The following is a 22,096-nucleotide window of genomic DNA, read 5'->3' on the forward strand; positions in this document are numbered from 1 at the left end:
ATGGCATTGGCCAGATAACCACATAACAACTGCCAGTCCCAGTCCCAGTACCAGTCCTAGTCTCAGTCTGAGTGTCAGTCTCTGTCTCAGTGGCAGTGCGAGTCCAATCCCAATCCCATTCCCATTCCCAGTTCCATTAGCCAACGGCATTGTCATTGCCATCGTGGAAGCATCTGCGCCATCTGTGGGGGCTGCAGGTAAAGTCGATTGCGAATCCAGTACACAACCCACATCAACTATCCTTCAAGTCAGCTATAACTCCCAACTGAACGCGAAACTATTGTCGGGGTCACCAAATTCCGATTTGAATTCATCTCAAGCTCAAGTGCAGGTGAAAAATTAGACACTTCTCGAAAGGAGACGGCTAGATATCCTCCACAATCCACATAAGTAATATGAGATAGGATGCATCTATTATTTGAGGGGCAACAAGCTTCTCTTTCTTCTCAGTTAAACTTCTGATGGGGTCGCCAGGCTACAAGTTACATATGTACACATGAACACTAGGCCCCCATGAGGGGCTTCCAAGTTTATTATATTGCGAATTATATCCAGAAGACAAGGCTAAATAATACGAATATTGTGATCTAATTTTTATCTTAGATTTCTTCGGAGCCAAAAATGTTTTTCAAACAATAAATGGTTCTTTGGCCGATTCTATTCAGGAAAACTATACATATTCTATGTAGTTATATACATATGTTATGTATGTATTTATAAACAAGTGCTTTTAACGCAAATGATTAGTTTAAAACTAAGATAACAGAAATACAAAGCTTTGGTTATCCAAATCGAATCGCTTAAGAAAGTGTGCTTATAGTACGAAAAGGATACAGGAATCTCAGGTAAGGATTGTCTAAACGCCTCCTCTCTAGTCGCAGTCAGTCATTTCTCCATTTCCCCTTTCCCCTTGCGAGAACCACCAGTTACTGGGTTTACCAAATGGCAATTGCAGGTGACACAATGAGTCGCAAAGCCACGCCACCACGACACAAGTGGCCCGACTGCCATCAATCTTGTCGGGGACCGTGTAAAGACGGAACGAGTCCCACTAACCCCATAATGGACACAAATTAGCATCGACATTAGCTTTCTGGCGGAGGCGACAACAATGACGGTGTCTGGGCGCACTCAGCTTCATTTGCTTCTGGGTCACGACGAGACGGTGGCGAGGGCCCCAATTCGAGTCACTGGTGGTACAAGTCAATTGAGTCGAGTGGAGTTTTGAGGGGAGTAGGGCTGGAGGACGCCGACAACGCGCCATAAAATAAAATCAGAGATAAATGTCGCGTACAGCCAAATGGAGCAGCATCTTGAGAGCTTATCGAGCCAAAAAGCAAAAATAGTTAAATAGTCGACTTAGCCAAATGGGCACTCGGCGGCAGAGGACGCAGCGACGAAGGAGGCAATGGCAATGCCAGCGAGAACTACCTGGAGCAGCAGCAGCAACAGCAGCAGCAGCAGCAGCAGCAGTAGCAGAGCAGTCGTGAAGCAAAGGCAAGTGCGTTGAGGAATTACAATGATGACAGCAACAGAAGCAATGGCAGAGAGGGGAGAGAGGCAAAGTGTGCCAATGCCTGCCATAGAAACAGGCAATGGCGATAGTTTACACGCCAAGTGGGAAGAAAGAAATGAGAGAACAACTGCGACAGCGTCAGCGATGGCGATGGCGACGTCCGACGCGATGGTCGAGGCCAAGGCAGAGGCAGAGGCAGCGGCAGCGGCACCGCTGCTGCTGTTGATGATGCCAAATTCAAAAGCGGACTGCGCATGCGTGGAATGGGAATGAGAACGAGCTTGTGCGACGAGCGAAGACGAGTGGAGTTGTGAGGGGAGAGTGCTAAGAGTGGAGCTTGTAGAGGGGAGTGGGACTAGTAGTGGATTTGAAAGAGAAGAGCACGACGAGAAAAGAGATCGCAACGTGGGGTTGAGCTCTGAGAGAACGCGCGACGAGGAGCGCTATTCTGAGAGCAGAGATCTCTCTACAAGGAATGGAGCTGGCCGAGGAGAACATCGTAGCCTATCATAGCCTACTTTGTTGCCCTGGCACACATGTCGACGATGTACAAGGTTAAACTCCTGGAACTACTTCTTCAGGCTGCCGCACGGACAACCAAAAGGAAATATGCAGCTGTTGTAAGAGAATGCCTCACCCTATTTTAATACACCTTGTCCATGTTGAGCTAATGAAGCGAACGATCAGGACGTCGACGCCGACACCCGCCAACAAACGTTATTTAATCACAATCGCAATAGCTGCAGCAGAAACAGCAGTCTGGACTGCCTGCAGCAGCAGAGGCAGCAGCAGCACCTGTTGCTGCAGACGCTGCTGCTTCTGCTGCTGCTGCAGCGGTACAGAATCCAAAGGAATGCAGCAAGAAATTAAGACTGGCTGTGGATGTTGCTGAGGCTCAGGCTGCGGCAGTGGCGTGTGGAGCACGGCGCGACGGCCAATCAATTCTCAGAAATGAAAACCCCGTCTTCGGTCTGTATTACCGTTGCCGTTGTTCTTTTTTCCTTCTTCTTTTGCTGCAGAAGCATCATCAGCAGCAGCAGCAGCAGCAGCAGCAGCAGCAGCAGCAACAGCAGCGGGCAGCGGACAGAGAAAGAATGCGAAGAAATGCAAAATGCAAACACCACGAACCACAACCACTTTCCAAATGCATTCATGATGTTTACCGTTTAAATGCGCCCAGTTTCTGAGAGAGAGTGTGTGTGTGTGTGCAAAAGAGAATCTCAGCTTGTAGGATAGAAGAAGCCAGAGAGAGCTGAAGCGGCGGCAGCAGCAGCAGCCTCTCTAACAGCAAATGAGGAGAAAAGCACAAGGCAAGAACAACACCAGCATAAAAACCGTTGCACATCAGTCATGTGTGCGTGTGTAAGAGAGAGAATAGGCAGTCGTTTCCCGTCAAATGGTAAGCGGTGTCTGCAACAGTGCGGAAACGGAAATTTTCGGCTTATTCTTCAAATCAATTTAATCGCTAACTGTCCCCCAACCTTGATAAGTTCTCATCAGCCAGAATTCAGCATTCAACCATCCACAGTTATGCTGGAAAGATCTGCTTCTATAGAACAAACATAAATGTTGCCCAATTGGGAACCCAAATAATTGCGCATTACAGTCTAAGCAGGAGTCAGCTTCCCCTACCCATACTATTACCACATCCACGCCGCTGCCGAAGCCGCACCCGCACCCGCTTACGCAGCTTTTGGTTTGGGCTTTTCGATACCCCCAACAGGTGGGGTATATCGGTTCTGCTAATAGCGCTCCTCACCGGCGCTGTCTTGCTGAGAGCTAAAGCTTGCTTGGGTATTCACAGTCGAATACAGGCTCGCTCCGCCCGCTGCTAAAAATTTCTGCTTTGAAAGTTCAAGTTCAAGTGCGCCAAATCTACGACGCAACAAGCTTCCATGTTGGCGACATAGCGAGAAGCAAAAACAAAAATTGTTACGTTTTGGGCGCCGAAGCTTTTGATAGCAGATCGGTCCTTTCAATGGGAGTCATTTGATATGCGATTCCTTTTCGATCGAGTTCGACTGTACAATACATACTCGTACTCGAAGCTATGTGGAATGTGCAAAATAACGACTTCTTATATACGAAGCATTATTGAACAAACATTAAATGCACATACATACATATGTATATATGTACATACATACATGTAAATTCTTAGGATCATAAAGATCTAAAAGCCATATAGGTCAAGAGGACCGCTAGTATGTACATACATACATATGTTTGAATGTATAGGCTTAAGTGCAGCTTTCATCAATATTAGAAAACTGAGTGACTGATCAATAATATACATATGTACATATGTATGTAAATGCGCATAGAGCTTAAATGGCCCTTCATAATCTGCGATGCAAGTGCCAGAGTATACAAGTGTGCTCTCCTTGTGCTCCTTTTGCAGGAGCATCTTTGCCTAAAAGGTGGGTAGTGTAGTGGCAGATTTTATTGCTGATCGTGGCGCGTCTAATTGGCAAGCGATTCTATGTCATTAGGCCGCTTGATTAGCGGCGCCGCGCCGTCCAATATCTGTCTCAGTCTAGGCCTGGCCAAGTGCCACTACAAGAACAAACAAGCAGCAGAGCAGCAGAGGCCTAGGCCGGAGCATAGGCAGAACCAGAGGAGGCAGAGAAAGAGAGTTTCTAGCAACAAGTTCTCTCGGCTGTGACTGTGCTCATTTGTGCAGCTGCCAACAGTGTAGCAGTGTTTGAAAGCTCGTGGCGCAGCCGCAGCAGTCGCCGCAGCAGCAGCAGCAGCAGCCGAGGCCCGAAGCTTCTGCCGCAGTCGCTAGACTCTGCGCTCGTCTCCGCTCGGGCTCGTGCACCTGTGTCTGTGTGTATCTGTGTCTGGCTTGATTTTCTTCTTGTGTTCCCGACAGTTACATTACGAGGCCAAAGAAAGTATCTTGGCTGGTTTGCGTATTTCGCGTTCGTCGCTCGTCGAGTTCACACGTGCTGCTCGCTTGGCCGCTTGCTTGCCACATCGCTTCGCTTCGCATTGCATCGCATTGCATCGCATCGCATCTCACCGTATCCCAGGCTTTGAGAATACGAATACGAATCCGAGTCCAAGTCTGAGTCCGAATCCGCTCGGATCGTGATCGAGCCTCGTTTTTCAGTTCTGCGACGCCCAAGTGCCGCCTGCCGCCTGCCTCCTCCTCCTCCTCCTCCTCCCCCCAGTGTCTAGTGTCAGTGTATTTTTTTGTTGTTGTTGTTTTACAATTACCGTTACCTGCGCTAAAGCGCAGAATAAAAAAAATACAGCAAACGCGAGAGAGAGAAAGAACGAAAGAAAGAGAGCGAGCGAGCGAGTCCAGTTCAGTGAAGTGAGTGTTTTTTGCCCGTAAGTCCCAGCGTACTTGCAACTCTTCGATCCGCAAATCCGTATAGCCAAACCGTATGCGCATTCGTACCCCTATACCAAACAAAAGCTATAGCCAAAGGAAACTGTTCAGAAAACTGTGTGAAACCTTTTTTTTTTAGATCATCTGACTTGTATTTTTTGGCAACATTTTTTTTTTTTAATTTGTTATTAATATAAAGCCTTGTAATCGTGTCATTTGCAATTATATATACTTTGATGTGCATGCAGAATTTGAGACTTTATTTCACTTTCATCCAATTTGGCGCAAAAGAAGCTGGGAACATGCCCATGTTCAGACATGGGTATTTTCTGTGAAACACATGGTGCAGCCTTCAACCGGGATGCGCTCGGGGCGCTAGAGAGGGGGGTGGTGTTTCATGTGGACTCGGACCCGCCACTGCCACTGGCACTGCCACTGCCACCGCCACTGCTGCTGCTGCTGCTGCTGCTGCTTGGGAGCCGATTAACCAGCTAGACAGCAAATGCAGCCGAGTATTTCATGCTTTCTAATTTTCCCAATTAGCACAAATGCGGCTGGCTCTGTCTCTGCTTCTGCCTCTGAGTCTGTGTCTGATTCTTCTTTATCTTGCGCCTCCATCCTCCTCAGAATCGAAACTAAAATCAACCTCAAAATCAAATCCCGACTGCAGCTCGAAACGATCTTCCACAGAGAAACACACACCAGCCAGATCTGTGCTCGGCGTTCCGTTCGTGTTCGCGTTCGCGTTCGCGTTTGTGTCTCTCCACTCGATGGGGCACTTTCCACAGCTTTTCCCAGCAGCGACAAAAGCCGTGGAAAAATAATAATAATACATAATAATAATCATAACAATCACACGTACACAGCCAGAATAGAAACACGGAGAGTTCTACGTGCCACCCCAGACCAGACCAGACCAGGCCAGGCCAGGCCAGGCCCCCAGACCCAGACCCAGACGAGACCCACAAAAGTAGCATCGTCATCCGTCGGATCATTCCCATAGTCATTCCCCATCCTGCTGTCTATCCAACCGTATACACAGTACCCCAACAGGTGCTGCTGCACCTGTACCTCGTCTGCACTAATTATTGACCAAATCTCTGAACGGACAGGCAGACAGCCAGTCGGAGAGTCGGAGAGTCGGACAGGCGGACAGGTGGACATTCGGGGAGGCATTTTCCTCGCACACATATGTCAAATGGGAACTAATCACCAATCAGTTCTCCATTTGAGAACAGAGGTGGCGGGGAGGGGGGTGTCTCGGGCTCCCAGACTGGTTGCCTCGTTGCCTGGTTGCTGGCATTCCTCTTTATTTGCGTTACGTGTTAGGCGGTCCGGTCCGTTCCGATTTCACTTCGGCCTTCTACTTCTGTACATATTTAAGCAATTATTCTTTCTTCTTATTTTTTTTTGTACTCTTTAATGCATTTGCCAAACTCAGCCTAAATATCCCGTTTGATATTAAGTGTTCCAGAAATACGGAAATATAAGGAATCTAAAACAGCAGAAATACTAACGAGAACCCTCAAAATTGTGTGTGTTTGACCATCGGAAAGATCAAGGTCTATCGGTAAGTTAAAAATGCAATTATTCGATTATGGTATTCCGATACAAGATCTTTCATACAACATCTATTGAATGTACCAAACTATTAAACTATTTTGATGCTATTGAGGATTAGGGGATTACGTTATGACAATGTTATAGATCGAGATCAAATAATCATATATTAAAAAGGATATGTGTACCTATTGATGTACACAAAGGATGTGCTTTATAATCATTATTATTCTTGTAGATTAAGGGTTTCAACGACTGTTAATGTTTGTAAATTTACGATCCGACTCAGATGTGGGACGGCTATTGGTTATGGTTATTTCCGATAAGAATAATGATGGTTCCCCTGGAGGAGATCCTCTGGTAAAATAGCTGGCGACACAAGTCACAAGCCGTGTGAGAGGGGATCGAATATGTGTATAATGAATATAGGCTGTACATCATCATTTGTCAGCATTGCCAGCATGTCCAATACCATAATCCCTCACTCCAATGGGAATCAATATTGTGACAGCTTTCGTCACTAGACTCGATTCCATTAGTCGGGACTACTGGCTACTGGCATTCCCGGAGATACTCGCACAATAAATGGAACAGAGCCCACACCAGCAGATATAGATACAGATACAGATACAGATACAGATACACCCGGAGGAGGCGGCGGCAAGTGTGCTGGCGCTGATGAGAAGTGAGTGGTAGCGGTGTTGATGCATTTGATCCGTTTTGGAGCGCATTAAATGCACCGTTAACTACTTCGAATTCTAATTAAGCTGATGCGACAATCCAAGGCACGCCGCTGTGGCACAATAAACTCAATTCCTGCTGCAGACAGAGCCAAAGAACTCTTGTGGCACAGACACAGATGCAGATACAGATACAGATACAGATACAGGAACAGGCAGCGACACAGAGACGGAGACGGAGACAGAGCCATGGGGCAGAGCCAGAGCCAGAGCCAGAGCCAGAGATTGGCAACTGCAAAGAAACACGCGACTTGGCCATAAATGCAATGGCAAGTTGCAAGTTGCAAGTTGCAAGTTGAAAACTGCAGACCGTAGGCCTCGTTGTCGCATCTGTGGATCCCAGTTGTTGGCAAAGCGGAGATCAGCAAACGGCATCTACGAGTATCTGTGTGTCTCTTTCCATCTGCGACTCCGACTCCGACTCGAGCTCGGCCTCTGGCTTCGGCTTCGGCTGCAGTGGACTATCTCTTTGTTTGGCCTCAAATGATTTGCTTTGGCCAATATTAGGAGGGAGGGGAGCTCAGCTCAGCCTTAGCCGCCTCTGAGTCAAGGTCTCCCCCCTTCTGCCCGACTAAAGGCCCGACCCGTATCTGTGTCTCGTTCGCTTGAATTCATTTGAAATTCATTCATTGTTTGGCTCTGACCAGCGCGAGCAGAGCCCGTTGGAGCCACCATCGATGCTCGCGATGCTCGATGCTGATGACGCATAATTTATGAGCTGCTGCGATCGACCCAGTAAATTCTATTCCCAAAGCTGCCTCTGCCGCTGCCGCTGCCTCTGCCGCTGCCTCTGCCGCTGCCACTGCCCCTCTTTCACATGCCATTCGCGGCAGACACAGGCACAGACACGGATGCGGCGACACACTGAGACCCACAGATACATACGTATGCAGATACATATAGAGATACGAATACGAATACCTGTACGATATGCAGATGCGGATACAGATAAAGCGACGACAAGCGTCGTTTCTTTCACAGAATCTTAATTTGTATTCAACAACCATCAAAGCTACAAGCGAGAAAACATTGAGCGATGGAGAGACGCCGCGGCGTCCCAGCGTCTCAGCGTCTAACTGTTCTTTGCCTTTCTACAGACATTCCAATAATGAAATGGAAACTTTTTGTGCCACATTTGGGTCCCCTTCCTCTTCCTCTTCCTCTTCCCAGCTCATATGTACTCGTATAAAACCCTCCTTGAAATCGAAAGCTATCCCGAAACTCGTGCTCCCTCAAACTGCTTCGATTGGGGGCCAAGTCTTTGAGGTCAACAAATTGCGTTAACTTAAAAGGCCAAGCCCTTGGGCTGCTGCAGGCCCGCTGATAAGACTTGGTACCGCCCTTGGGGACCTGCTGCTTCCAACTCCACCTCCACCTCCACTTCCACTTCCATGCATTTCCATATGCACACGCTCCTAGAGGCTCCTAGAGGAGCGCATTGTTTGCACTTGACTTTGGAGCGGAGCGCTGCTGGGGGCTGCTCTCATGGCAGCTGTCATGTCGTTGCTCAAAGTTGACAACAGATTGCCCCCAGACAGAGAGACAGAGAGACAGTCGAGAGCCTGGCAAAAGTTTTGTCGCAGGCGAAACGGAGGAGACGAGGAATTGGTTGGTTCATGCCCCAAATTTGAATACGAGTAGCTGCAACAGTCGGGTGCAGAGTCTGCAGAGGGGCTGGGAATGCAAATGCGAATGCGAATGCGAATGCGAATGAGACTGGGACCATTTGACACGTTCTCGGTCTTTACCAAAGCCTTTTGGACGTTTCCAGCTACAGAATGAATGGTACGAGTAGTTGCAGCAGTTGTACACAGCTGCTGCAACAACTGGGAACGATGTCATCCACTCCACCCCACCCCTCCCGCCTGTTCCTGTTCCTGTTTCTCCCTTCTGCCATTTGTGCATTTGCATTTGCATTTCCCATGAGATTTAGTGGCAAATCGTTGTCTGAAATTGTCATAAATTCAAAACTTTGAAGTGAGCAGATAATTTCAGTTATGATTCAACCGCTAAGGCTACAGCGGATGTGCCCCAACAAATGAGAGCCTGCTTACACTTCTAAAATCGATCGAAATGGAGATATGGACTACCAACATAACCCCTGAAATCGTTTCTAGGCAATAGATACACGCTTTTGAGCTGAAAACTGAAAATGCAGACCATGGAGACTCCTGCTCCAGATCTAGAAATTTCCGTACATTCAAGGAAACCGTCAAGATCGGATCCATATTTGATCTATTGGTGATTCAGATAGTGCCAGCCACTAGATGATACTTTTAGATATGTTACACTGACGACTCTTCAGTATATTCTGTGAAGACGAAAGGTGGAGGATTGTATCATCACAAGACCGCAGTTGCCAAGTCAGTTTTCCCAGAGGCTGTTTAATTTTGTGGCTGACTGTGCGGCACCCCCGGCACAGCCATATCCATGCCGAGCTAATTACACAAAGTAAAATTGCATTTGGCTACGACTACGGCTGCAGAATGCGCCCGAAAAAAACCAAGCAAAAAACTAAAAAGTGGACAAACTTGCTTCGAGCCCCCCTCCTGGGAACCCTCGGCGGGTCCCCAAGGTGTGGGGGATGGAGGTGGTCCGAGAGGGCGGCAACTGTGGCTGCTGGATGGAAAGGGGGTTGCATGTCTGGAGGGGGAGGTGCGACTGGGGCTGGTGGAACCAGTTTAATTAAAAGAAAGTGAACCATTTAAAAATGTATTTTGATTTCGGCCTTACTGTTACTTATACTGTTACTGTTACTTTAGCCATACCCATACCCATGCCCGTGCCCGTGCCCGTGCCCGTGCCACAACGTAGTGGCATCATTATCATTATCGTGATTATTGCTGCTTTTCACTATGAGACGAGCACGGTATGCCGATGCCCCGCACCCCGCACCCCGCACCATCTGGTGGCGCCCCTCTCTGGAAGCACACTAAAAAAAAACAACACAAAAAAACAGAAGCTAAAAATACACACATATGTACATATCTCATCAAAAAAGCACAAAACAGATAAACAGCAATGAAGCATAGGCATGTGATTTACCGTTTGCTGGTTGTTCGCCGTACCGTTATAACCGGGTCCGGGGGCTCTCTGTTCGATTCGAAAGTGGTCGGTCTTCAATAGCAATGGAACCGAACCGAACCGAACCGAACCATTTCCACTTCCATTTCAATTTCCACTGGCATTTCCATTATTGTGCCGCCACCATATCACCATCCCACCATCCATTCATCAATTCCACATCCCACAAGAAAGAAAAGTGAAAACTGTAAGCAAATTGCGGTTGGGGCTCCAGTTTTTGTTTGGGTTTTGATCGCCTTTTGATGCAACCATTTCTTTGCCATTCCATTCCATTCGACTTCGAATCCATTCCATCGATCGAGCTTGGATCAAATCGAATTGGATCGGGCGAGCTCCAGGGTACGAGGGTGCCGTTCAGCTAAGCCCATCTCTTGGGGCGTGGAGCGTGTCCAACTAACTTCTACTTTTCCTCTCTTCCGTTCTTCCACTTCTGCAGCTGCAGCAAGCGTGCGGTACTGTTAATTGCAGCGGCAGAGGTAGCAGCATCATTAATTAAGCGCCATCAGAGCGTGCAGCACGCGGCGGCAGACGCCGGGCTCTTCAATGCGTCGCGTCGCGTCGCGTCGCATCGCACTTTCTTTGACTTAGTTAGACTGCGCCTGAGAAGGCCCGGACCCGGGGCCTGGCTCCGCTCCTAAGTAGATCCCATTCCGTCCCATGCGGCGGCTCTTAATTGGGCGCCTCTGCGCTGACTTTTGATTCCTCTCTCACGCTCTCGCTCCCGCTCTCGCTCCCACTCTCGCTCCTGCACTCATGCAAAACAGCTGGCCCAGACGCAGACACTCGACGAGAGCGGGAGTGAGTGGGAGAGCGAGAATGAGTTACAGTTAGCCTAGGCGCTGTCTCGCTGTACGAGTACCCTTGCGTAAGGAGTATTTATGATTTCCGACCCTGCTACTCGCATGTGTGTGTATCTATGTAGAATATTAAGAGATCAACAGCTCACGTCCCGCCCTTCGGATATAATGTCTCCCAGACTTAATAGCTAAGCATAATCAATACATCCTAACATGATTGATCGATTGAAACGATAGAGGGAGGCATTTACTGTTCACAGTTCGTCTGCTTATGGACACCTTTTCAAAGGGAAAATCATGTTTGTCTATGAAGATAATCCAACCAACTCTAAGTACATATACTTTATATCGATTAGTTGCTTAAACGGGATCGATCTATGCAATGCAAGGCAAGGTTATCGAGAGCCTCGATCTCTGTTGCTATTATTGCATTATCTTTGTTTTGGGCACTTCGAGTGCAAGTTCGAGATCTCCAGTTTGAGTTCGGTAAAGGCAAGTTTTCTTTTCACGGAGTGTGTGTGCGTGTGTGTGTGTGTGTCGAGAGACAATAAACGAGAAGAGAAATTAATTGGCTCCAAATTAAAAGACAAATAAGCATATCAGCCGTTTACCGTTGGCCCCCTCCCTCCCTCTCCCTCTTCCTCTCCCCCTCCCCGGCTCCATCGACCGATTTACAGTTCTGCGAGAGAATCTCCGTTGACCGCATTTCTGTGGTCGAAATGTGAAGGGGGGTGGGGTGCGGTAGCGGGAGCGTCCATCATCTTTTTCTTGTTCGTATCCGAGCGCCGCTTTGTTCGCACAGTTTCGATTTCATTTTCACCTGTTGCTGGGTAAAAGTGTGTGCCAGGCCAGGCACAATAGGCGGCTCGGCGATCAGCGGAGGCAGAGACGCGAAATGAGATTTTTTTATTACAGCCCGATGGAATTGATGTGGGCTTGACTGACTGCCTGATTGTCGGATTGTCGGATTGTCGGATTGATTGATTGATTGATTGTCGGCATTTCTTTAATTGGTGGCAGAGCAGGGAAAGTGCTGCTGCTGTTTACCCACTGAACAATTGCCAATGTAAATATTTATCGCAGCAGCTCTGTCTCTGTGTACCCAATCGAAATGCGAAAGAATTATTGTGCGAATTGGAAAGTTCGGGTTTGGTTCGGTTCGGTTCGGTTCGGTTTCGGTGAAATTTGTCGGGGATCTATTAGTCGTCGTGGTCGATCTTGATCTACTCAATGCGGCAGGCGAGCACACCTCCAGATCCTCGGCAGAAAGTTATCGTGTAAGCTATCGATAAACAGATAAACAGTTAGGCATACAAAATCGATCATTGGCTTTACAAGAATGTACTCTGACAAATGCTTTTGATTTTCTTTATGTTTATTATACAAAAAAAAGTCATAGTCCCCCAAAAAAAGCTTTTAAATGGCAACTAATTTCGCGATCGCCTTTCATACAAAATCAGTATTCCTTTTGGGGGTATTCCGATGTGGCTCTCGCTTCGATTGTCTTTCGATTAATGGCTTAACAGCTTGTCTGTTATCAAAATTCACAGAGGGATGAGATCGATTTAGGCCTGCTTTTGATTAATGTAACATTATCTATTCTGTATTTGAGTATTTTATTGACATTATTTCCGCGGTAGCACAAATCGTAGAGTAAAGTTGATTGGAATAGACCTCCACTCAGTGCACCCCTGGCCATTAAAGTGCTTCATTCTGGGCCCGGTGATCGCTCAATTCATTTTGCAAGCCCATTGGACACACTGTGTCGCAGTGGGTCACTGCTGCAGCCTGATTTTCCTGCCAGCACTGGGGTGACTCACGAGGCTACAAAGCAGGCCTGGCAACAAGCCGTCCCGTCCACTGTCCAAGCGTCAGGCAGCGCAGCCACCAAAATTTGCAATGTTAAAATGGACCCCCCGGGGGCCACTGATCGAATGGATCAGAGAGCAGGCCAGGTCCAGGTCCAAGTCCAGGTCCAAGTCCAGGTCCAGGGAAATTGACCGCCTGGCCGTTTATTAAATTTCAATTTGTTTATGGCTTCTTTTCGTGGCCGCACATTTGCGGCCATTTCACGTATTCGAACAATTTTCGGCTGCCCCATTGGCCGGGGGCGTCAGGTTAAATGCGATCTGGCCCCGGATACGTTCAGTCATCAGTCATCGGTGCTCAGTACCCCGATCCCCCCAACGCTCCAAACGCCGCGCTAATGACGCACATCGACATCTTTATTACTCCGATGGGCTCCTTTGACCAAAAACATAAGGGGAAAGGCCTTTATCAATTGATATTTAACATACGAATTGGGCTGAGAACGACGACGACCACGACCACGTCGCGGAGGATAATGTGATCGACCGCGACGGCGACCGCGTGCACTTAATGTTCCTGTGTCGCCCCACAGAAAAAGCGTTCGGGAATTCAAAAGGGGCGAAGTCAGGGGCAGGAATATAGGAAGATTATGCGAGTACTCGAAAGAAGAGGACAGGAATTCAGGTTAACCGTAAGCGGAGAGCGAATGGAAGCTTTCGGGTGAATGTGTAGCTATAATTGGCATCGATCGATCGATCGACTAACGAAACATCCGTAGAGTGCGGTCGATGGAAGAAGATCGAAAAGGAGTGTGAAGCGTTTGCCATGGGTACTCGTAAAAGTTATCAAACATCCAATGCACGAAAGTTATCAATAAAAGAGATGAATATTATTGATGAACGAGCTATGTACCTAAGCACATACTAGAATACATAATCATCTTAATCGATAAACGGGAGATGTTGTATAAGAAGCAGCACTAACTGTTCCAGTCCTCAGGATCATTGAACTCCCAAATCCATGAATATCATTATTTAACGACTTGGAACGATGGAGAAAATGGAATCTGATTAGCCCCAAAAGATCTTGTAGATCTACGATCAACACGCAACAGTACGAGTATGTCTATCCGGCCATCTATCGTTTACCATTTAGCTCATTTGGTAACCAAAAAACCAGTAACCAGGCGATCGCTTGCAATGAGATCAGGAGTACCTACATTCGATCGATCGATCATCGAAATTGCCGCAATTTAGTGTGTCTCACTTTATTTTGGATCACGATTTGCGGCTGCTTCAACCTGCGGCCCTCGTGCCTCGTTCCTCGTGCCTCGTTCCTCGTGCCTCGTTCCTCGTGCCTCGTTCCTCGTTCCTCGTTCCTGTTCGGTCAGAGCCGCGTGATGGACAGGCACAGAGCCCGACAAGCCAACTATATAATCGTAATGGAGATCGGAGTCGAGATCGCACTTGGCATTAGCAGCCAGTCAACAGTTGCAATTGCCGACGGGTCCGTCTTGGTCTGGTTGGGTTTGCTTTTGCCACTGGCCGCCCACGCGAACTGTGCGATACAGTGGGGTGAAAGCGATCAGTGCAACGGTGGATCATCAATTAGTATTTGCACGGAAATTGGGGTACAATTGTCTTCGGGGGAATTCGAGTTCAGTTTGCCAATTCGTAGCCCACTGTGCCTATGGCTTAGTAAGCCAGTTCAAGAGAGAGGAGAGATAAGACCCCATCGTACTCTCCCTCGCGATAGTGATTGTAGCAAACAAATCATTGGGGTAGTCCCACCGAGCACCTTCCCCTTTTGAAGCGCAACCGAAACCCAATAATATTCAATACTCTTTCGCCTCGTTGCAGATCCGATCGCCACGCCCACAGCACCAGCATGTGGAGCCCACAAAAAGGTCCTACACGGCTGTGGGACCTTAGACTTAGTAGCTGTATATTTATTTTACACTTAATGGTAAGTACAACAGAACACAACCACAGAATTTACTCGGCTCTTATCACCAAAACTATATACATACTCGTACTCGTATAGAATTAATTACAAAGTAAAGTTTAATTTTCCGACCTTGGCCTGGGGAACAGCGAATAATCGTACGATCTTATCTCAATGAACATAGAAATTATTTCCAAGCAATACATTTTCTCTAAACTGGCTCTAGAACAATGAGACTGCAGGTGTTAATAAAGGCGGTAAAATTATAAGCGTGTTTAGTAAAATTGGTAGAAAGATTCCTCTCTAAGAAGTCTGCTGAGGGAGACTGATTCGCTTTTACATATCTACAAAATGTACTGTATCAGTTGTCTCTCAGAATGTAATCGAAACTTAGGTTTGTTTAATATCAGGATTGCATACACGTAGATAGGTGCCAGAGACCTTATACGGACTCTCCAATGGGCTTGATGATCATCTCGTGGATCTGGACATTGGGTGGTGTCTGAATGCAGTAGGAGACGGCATCGGCAATGTCCTCTGAGCGCAGCATGGGCAGACCGGGCAGTAGTTCGAGGACCCTCTTGTCGAGAATCTCCGTATCGACGGCGCCGGGACTCACGCTCTGGGGACGGATGAGGAAGAGCTTCGGTTAGAGGCAAGCGACAATTCGAGGGTAACAGAAACTCACCGTGATCTTGGTCTGGGTCTTCTTGTTGAGGAACTCCTGGCGCAGCACCTCGGTCAGGGCAGTCACGGCATGCTTGGAGGGGGCATACATGCCCAGGCTGAAGCTCGTAACCGGTGTTTGGTGTCCGAGCACGCTGTTGATGATCACCACGTGTCCGTCGAGGACATTGCGCCGCTGCTGAGAGCGGAAGGCCTCGCGCGTGCACCAGGCCACGCCCAGCACATTGGTGTCGAGGATGGCCCTCAGATCGGGGCCGTTGCCCTCCTTGACGATATCCGCCGCCTGCCGCAAGATGCCGGCATTGTTTACGAGAACGTCGGCTCCCCCCAACGTGGCATCGATCCAGGCGAAGGTGTCGACAACGTCCTGTTCCTGGCTGACGTCACACTTGCGGCCATGGAAGCGGGCGGCCTGCTCGGACGGCAGAGCTGCCTTCAGCTCCTTCAGCCGCTCCTCACGGCGAGCCAGACCCACCACGACCATGCCCTTGGCCACCAGATCCCTGCAGCATGCGGCTCCAATCCCCGAGCTGGCTCCGGTGACGACAGCAACGCGATTTTGCCAGCGATCCATTACGACTATTACGAATGTTTAGTTTATTTCTGATTAAGAACCGAGCAATCCCTTATACGGGAGCGTGATTCGGACGGTTCTGCGTAGCAAACTGATTAGCCACCCGGCACCGGTTAGTCTTTTATAGGCTTCCCCGACGAGCTCCATTCACGAATACAAGGTACGAATACGAGTCCGACTATAATCGTAGAACGTATACGCCGATGGAGAAAGAGAGAGAGAACCAAAACGCTTCTAACCATGACTCTTGGAAAAGCCATATAATTATCTATCTACTCGTATTCCCGAATGCTATTTTGCAGGTTGGCCACGCGAATCTGTGCCAGCTGATAGAATTTCTAGCATTGCTAGCAGTTCTTTCGTGGTTTATCATTGTAGATCAGCAGAAACATTTGAAAGACGGCGTGCGTCGGCACGGTGACCAAATCGTTGAACAGGTTCTCGAAATTAAGTCGAAATACTGATTGGAATGGAGGAAATGGATAGTTGCAGTTAGAGCAATGTTATAGTCAGATTGGAGCTTTTGTTTTTCCAATGCAGAAAAATATAGGGAATAACTAACGGGGCAATATGCATTCGAATAAATGAAAAAGCAGTACGACAGAATAAAAGACTAGCGCTTACCCCCCTGGCAGATCGATGGTTCCTATGACAGTTATTTGATATCGCTAGATAGATTTTTGTTAAGTTACTGACGATAGGATAAGGATTGTTTTGGATAGATTACTATTGGATATAAGGGGCTGCGAATGTTGCATTAAATTCATCCTGCATGATAGTAGAATCCATAGTAGTCATAAAAACACAGCCATGCTCATGTCTCTTTAATGCTTTCGATCCTTACGAATCCTACCCTTCACTCAGATTCACGAAGAGCCCAGTGGAAGCACTGCGGATTCAAATCAGCAAGCCTTTTTCGCAGTCTCTGAAGTGACTCGAGACATGCTACGGAGTTCGTGTGCCTTCGGCTGTGCCCATTTCAAGGAATATTTTTGTTTTTTTTTGGTGAAAAACATTTTCGTGCAATATCTGATATTTATTTTCGTTCAGTGTAACGCATGGTAATCTCTACGGGCATTCAATTATTGCTGCCAGCTCACTGACTGGCTACGAGCCTAGGCCAAATGATTTGGTGAGCTGGCCAGAAGAGAGCTTTGTCTGTGTCTCCTGCGCCTGGATCTTCGTCTGGCACTGAGATGCCAGACAACGTGGCACCGCTTCATGCTTCATATAGGGGCAGGTAAACGCACTGCTCATACGTGCAACATGTTGCTTGGCAGGTGCAGTAACCATTAGTGGAAGGAACTGTCGAGGGGCGATCTATGTGTATGTATATGTATACGTATATGGATGTGTATGAAAATGCAAATTCCATTTGCAATTTGCTCAGATTTGAGCCGTCCGATCCTCGCAACCAGACGGAATCTCTAGCAGTATTTGGCAAGGCAGTTTGGCCAAGTATCAGTATGCAAATGTCGGACTGGGGAGCTGAGTGGAGTGGATGGGAAGAGGCGATGGGGGGGATCCCCAGGAGATCGGGACAGACCAGTTTCTAAAGCGCGGCCAAACGGATGCGGACCAGGTGGAATTCGCTTTCTCATTTCGATTGGCCTTTATTGGCCATGGCCGAGGGGCTGCTGCTGCGGCCTGCTGCCTGCTGCCTGGGCCAGAGACTGGATTTCCGTTTCGTTTTTATTGGCAACACGTTTGCCAGGTGCCAGTCGGGAACCGTTAGATGCCACCCACAAGGCTAGAGATGGAACTTGAGCTGGAGAAGCAGATGGAGATGGTCAGAGATGAGTATGGGCTAGGATAGGACAGAGATGGCAGGATCAGTTGGCAGATGAAATTGTACGAAAGAAATACCTAAATATAACTGTTGGAATACGGGGTGGAATACGGTACAGCTGGATAGGGGATAGAAAGAACAGATCCGATCAATTATGGAAGAGACACGCCACGAGAGGGAGTGGCTCGAATTCGGCATGGAAATGGATAGAATGGTTACCTAAGATGGAATGAGTGTGGGCGTTGAGCCTTGGATTGAGAATGATAGGAAGTTTGGAGGTTGAATGAGAATCAGAGTCCAATGAATGTTTTGTATGAGTCGATATTAGCCACGTACCACTGCCAATTACTGACCATTATTGCTACATGCACCTTCCACTCTTGCAGTTTAGTTTAGTCATAGCTGGTAATGAACTGTGGCCTATGGACCGGCCTGACGGAATGCCCAACATTGTCTCCCTGGAGGTGATGTGCGGCAAGGATCACATGGATGTTCATCTAACATTCTCGCATCCGTTTGAGGGAATTGTTAGCTCCAAAGGTGCGTATCCTCCTAAAAATCTTGCCCTGATACGAGTACTAATCCCCACTCTGATCACGTTAGGACAACACAGCGATCCGCGTTGTGTGTATGTGCCGCCCTCAACGGGCAAGACATTCTTCTCGTTCCGCATCTCGTATTCACGATGCGGCACCAAACCGGATCTCAACGGACAGTTCTACGAGAATACGGTGAGACTGCAATCGATAATGATCTACAATACATCTCAAACATCCCCCATCCTCCATCCCCCTCGAAGTGTTGAACCCAACTAAAGATCACTTTTGTCCATCACATCACAGGTAGTCGTGCAATACGACAAGGACCTGCTGGAGGTCTGGGACGAGGCGAAGCGGCTGCGTTGCGAGTGGTTCAACGACTACGAGAAGACCGCCTCCAAGCCCCCGATGGTGATTGCTGATCTGGATGTGATCCAGCTCGATTTCCGCGGTAAGTCGGCCAGGCAATCCATTCAGTCGGATCCGCTTTTGATCCATATCTATATCCAATATCTTCCGCGCAGGTGATAATGTCGACTGCTGGATGGAGATTCAGCATGGCAAGGGTCCCTGGGCGCCGCCAGTGAGCGGCATTGTGCCCCTGGGATCGACGCTGACCCTCGTCGTGGCCATCAACGACTACCGCGGTAAGCCCAAGAATATTTTGACCCGACCAATCAGTATCTTATGCTCGTATCTTTTATCTTTCAGGCGAGTTCGATATGCGCGTTAAGTCTTGCTTGGCCTCGGACGGCTCTGGGCATGTGATCAACCTTTCGGATGAGTTCGGCTGCGTGCTGCGGCCCAAGATGATCTCACGCTTCCTGAAGGCCCGCGCTCCCGACGAGAGGGCCACCGTCATCACGTACGCGTTCTTCCACGCCTTTAAGTTCCCGGACGCGCTGAGCGTACACATCAAGTGCAAGGTGGAGATCTGTCGCCACGGCTGCCTCGACCACTGCCAAAACTCGGGCGTGGCGGGAGCCGGCGGTGAGGGCGGTCTCGGTCTCGGCCTCGGCCTGGGCCACGGAGTGACCAACGCCAACGAGCGCAAGGATGTTCACATGGGGGATGCGATGGGCAGCAGCAGCACCAACGATCTGCTCCGGGATCTGTCCCTGCCTCCGCCCCAGCACGGCATGGGCTTGGGAATGGGCATGGGCATGGGCCTGGGTATGGGTCCGGGTGTGGACCATGACATCTTCTATGAGGACATAATACACGACCAAAAGCAGACGATTGGCGGACAAGGAGTGGGCGGAGTGGGAATGGGAGCTGGAGCGGATTATGGAGGCGCTCACGAGAAGAGTGCGAATCTGCAGCCGCGACCCGTGCACGAGGATCAGGAGGAAGCCGACCTGTCCGACCTGTTCGGCGACGACGATCTCGCTGATCTGGCCGACATGGACGGGGGTGATGGTGAGCGGTATCTGGGCCTTAAGAAGAGCGGCAAGTTCCCCCACGGACCACGGCAGTTGGAGGCACAGAAGCGCATGGGCGTGCCCATGGCCGGGCCCCGTTCTCTGGAGCCCAGAAACGATGACGAGGATGTGCCACGTCCCGTCTACCGGCCCCAGGCGGAGCCCCTGAAACAATCGCGAGAGGACCATATCGACTTGGATGTGGAGGAGCCCGATGAGAAGGCCGCAGCCCCTGGCGCTGATGCCGCCTCATCCTCATCCACATCCACAACCACATCCTCCACCACAGAGGCGCCGGAGAATCCCCGCCGTCGTCGTCGCCGCTCCCTGGTCATCTCAGATCGTAAAGTGCGCAGTGCCGACGTGGGAGTCAGTGGCCTCTACGATGTCATCTCCGAGGCAGACCTGGCCTTCTCGCCGGACTCGAAGCAGGAGGCAGTGACCGTGTTCCAGGGCAAGATCAGCGAGGAGGTCGTCTATGGCATCTGCATGCCCGTGCCTGGGTTCAGCATTCTGTTCATCGTGGTCATCTCGGCCACCATTGTCTCGGCCCTGGTCGCCGGCTCGCTGCTCTACCGCTACCAGCTGCAGAAGGAGGCGCTGGACAAGCAGACGCCCATGCCGGTGCCGGGCACCCTGGCCTCCTGGATGACATTGCGCCTCTTCCGCCTGCGCCACATGCAGCAACAACAGCAACAGCAGCAGGAGCAAGTGCGGCAGCAGAGCCCCGTCGTGGGGCATGAAACGGTTCAGTGATCGGTGCGGATAGTATCGTCATCGGATCGTATCGGATCGGATCGGATCGGATCGGATTGTGGCCTCCGTCTTCGTCTTTGCCTTCTATTATTATTTATTTATTTCGTATGACTTTTTATACGATCCTTTTTTTTGCTCGGAGATCAGAAATCTGAAAAGATAAAGAGACAAAGACAGAGAGAGAAACAGAGAGAGAGAGGGAGAGAGAGAGAGAGAGAGAGAGAGAGAGAAAGAGAGATTCCAAGATGAAGATGGAGATGGCACCGTAATGTTAGCTTCTCGTCCGTATCCGGGCAACAATGCAATACTCGAACCGCTCCAAATGGTTCCGTTTCACATTCGTATTGGTGCTGAACGATCGAACGATCGATCCATTCATAACGTTTTTTTGTTTTGGTGCATTTAGTCGTTAAATTGCTTAAACACACACACACACACACACACACATACACAAAGACTCAAAATCACACACATCCACATGCACATCCACATACACATATATAGAGAAAGAGACACAAACAGAATTGGTGGGTGGTATCGCAATACCCAGCGATACCGTACCCAGAAGAGGTGCTCAATGATGATAGATGTTCATGGAGTTCACATCATCTAGGTTTAAGGGAAACTTATTTATTTATTGATACATATAAATACCTAACTTATATATATTTACGGCATATGTTTGAGAAAATCGTACGATATAGAGCTAGCTTTAAGCCACATCAAACAAAATGGAAATTTTAAATTGAATTTTGAAAAATTTGTTTTGTTTTTTTGTTTTTTTTTTGTATATGTTTTGGCCTTGAAACTGAGTTTTATTTAGGGGAAATTTAGTTAAATTATATATTGCCTACGCAACCATCTAGTAAAATGCTAATTCTCATCATTTTCCATCGAAAATATTCACATTTGAATTTTGAGGGATTACACAAACAATTATTGAACACACTCTCTACCAGTCTATCTTTTCCGCTTATGGAATGCATTTCTCTATGTGCAGATACAAATTAAGTGCAACTTTTGTAATTGAAAAATTGACAATTGAATAAAATTAGCTAAGTTGAAATTAAAGAATCCGAAAACGGCTAAATTATGTACTTGTATCGTGAGTATTGACGTAGATACGTATATGACAATATAACAGTAGATTAACAAAGAGAATACCACCTGGAAAAGGGTAGTAGCCCTCTTATACTTGCAGAAAGTCGACCTTAAATGGAGTGGCCCTCGACACACTGCAAGAGAGGCCGTAACAAATGGGACCATCGTGAAATATCCGATGGGAAAACTATAGCACTGTAAACCAATTGGACATTTCTCAACGCCATTTCAAGTTTCGGTCCAACTGGGAAGCGAATAGCATCACTCATTGCTAGGTCGCAGGCAGGACTCATTGATCGGCGAAGACTGTCGAACATCTCTCTGCAGTGCCATAGTTACAGTGCCACTGTGTTACAAAACTGGAGGAGATCCTAGGACCTATTGCCTCACTTTTGTACAAAACTATTAGCACAGTAGGTATAGCATTCAAATTCTTGTA

General features: G+C 48.3%; 2 protein-coding genes across 2 annotated transcripts; one reads left to right on the forward strand and one right to left on the reverse strand.

The window, feature by feature from the left end:
• Positions 1-6,394: 6,394 nt before the first annotated feature.
• Positions 6,395-20,632, forward strand: LOC6600342. The gene is made up of 7 exons (XM_002025465.2): positions 6,395-6,426; positions 14,706-14,811; positions 18,227-18,380; positions 18,444-18,571; positions 18,683-18,830; positions 18,904-19,026; positions 19,091-20,632. The coding sequence occupies exons 2-7, from the start codon at positions 14,734-14,736 to the stop codon at positions 20,554-20,556; spliced, it is 2,097 nt and encodes a 698-aa protein (XP_002025501.2). The 5' UTR covers positions 6,395-6,426; positions 14,706-14,733; the 3' UTR covers positions 20,557-20,632.
• On the reverse strand, positions 15,087-16,110 carry LOC6600343 (farnesol dehydrogenase). Its single transcript, XM_026992605.1, has 2 exons — positions 15,479-16,110; positions 15,087-15,412 (listed from the first exon to the last, which is right to left on the reverse strand). The coding sequence occupies exons 1-2, from the start codon at positions 16,049-16,051 to the stop codon at positions 15,233-15,235; spliced, it is 753 nt and encodes a 250-aa protein (XP_026848406.1). The 5' UTR covers positions 16,052-16,110; the 3' UTR covers positions 15,087-15,232.
• Positions 20,633-22,096: the final 1,464 nt, after the last annotated feature.

This window comes from Drosophila persimilis, unplaced genomic scaffold, assembly GCF_003286085.1.
Source record: "Drosophila persimilis strain 14011-0111.01,24,50 unplaced genomic scaffold, DperRS2 tig00000766-arrow-arrow-pilon, whole genome shotgun sequence".
In the NCBI taxonomy this organism is placed as follows: domain Eukaryota; kingdom Metazoa; phylum Arthropoda; class Insecta; order Diptera; family Drosophilidae; genus Drosophila; species Drosophila persimilis.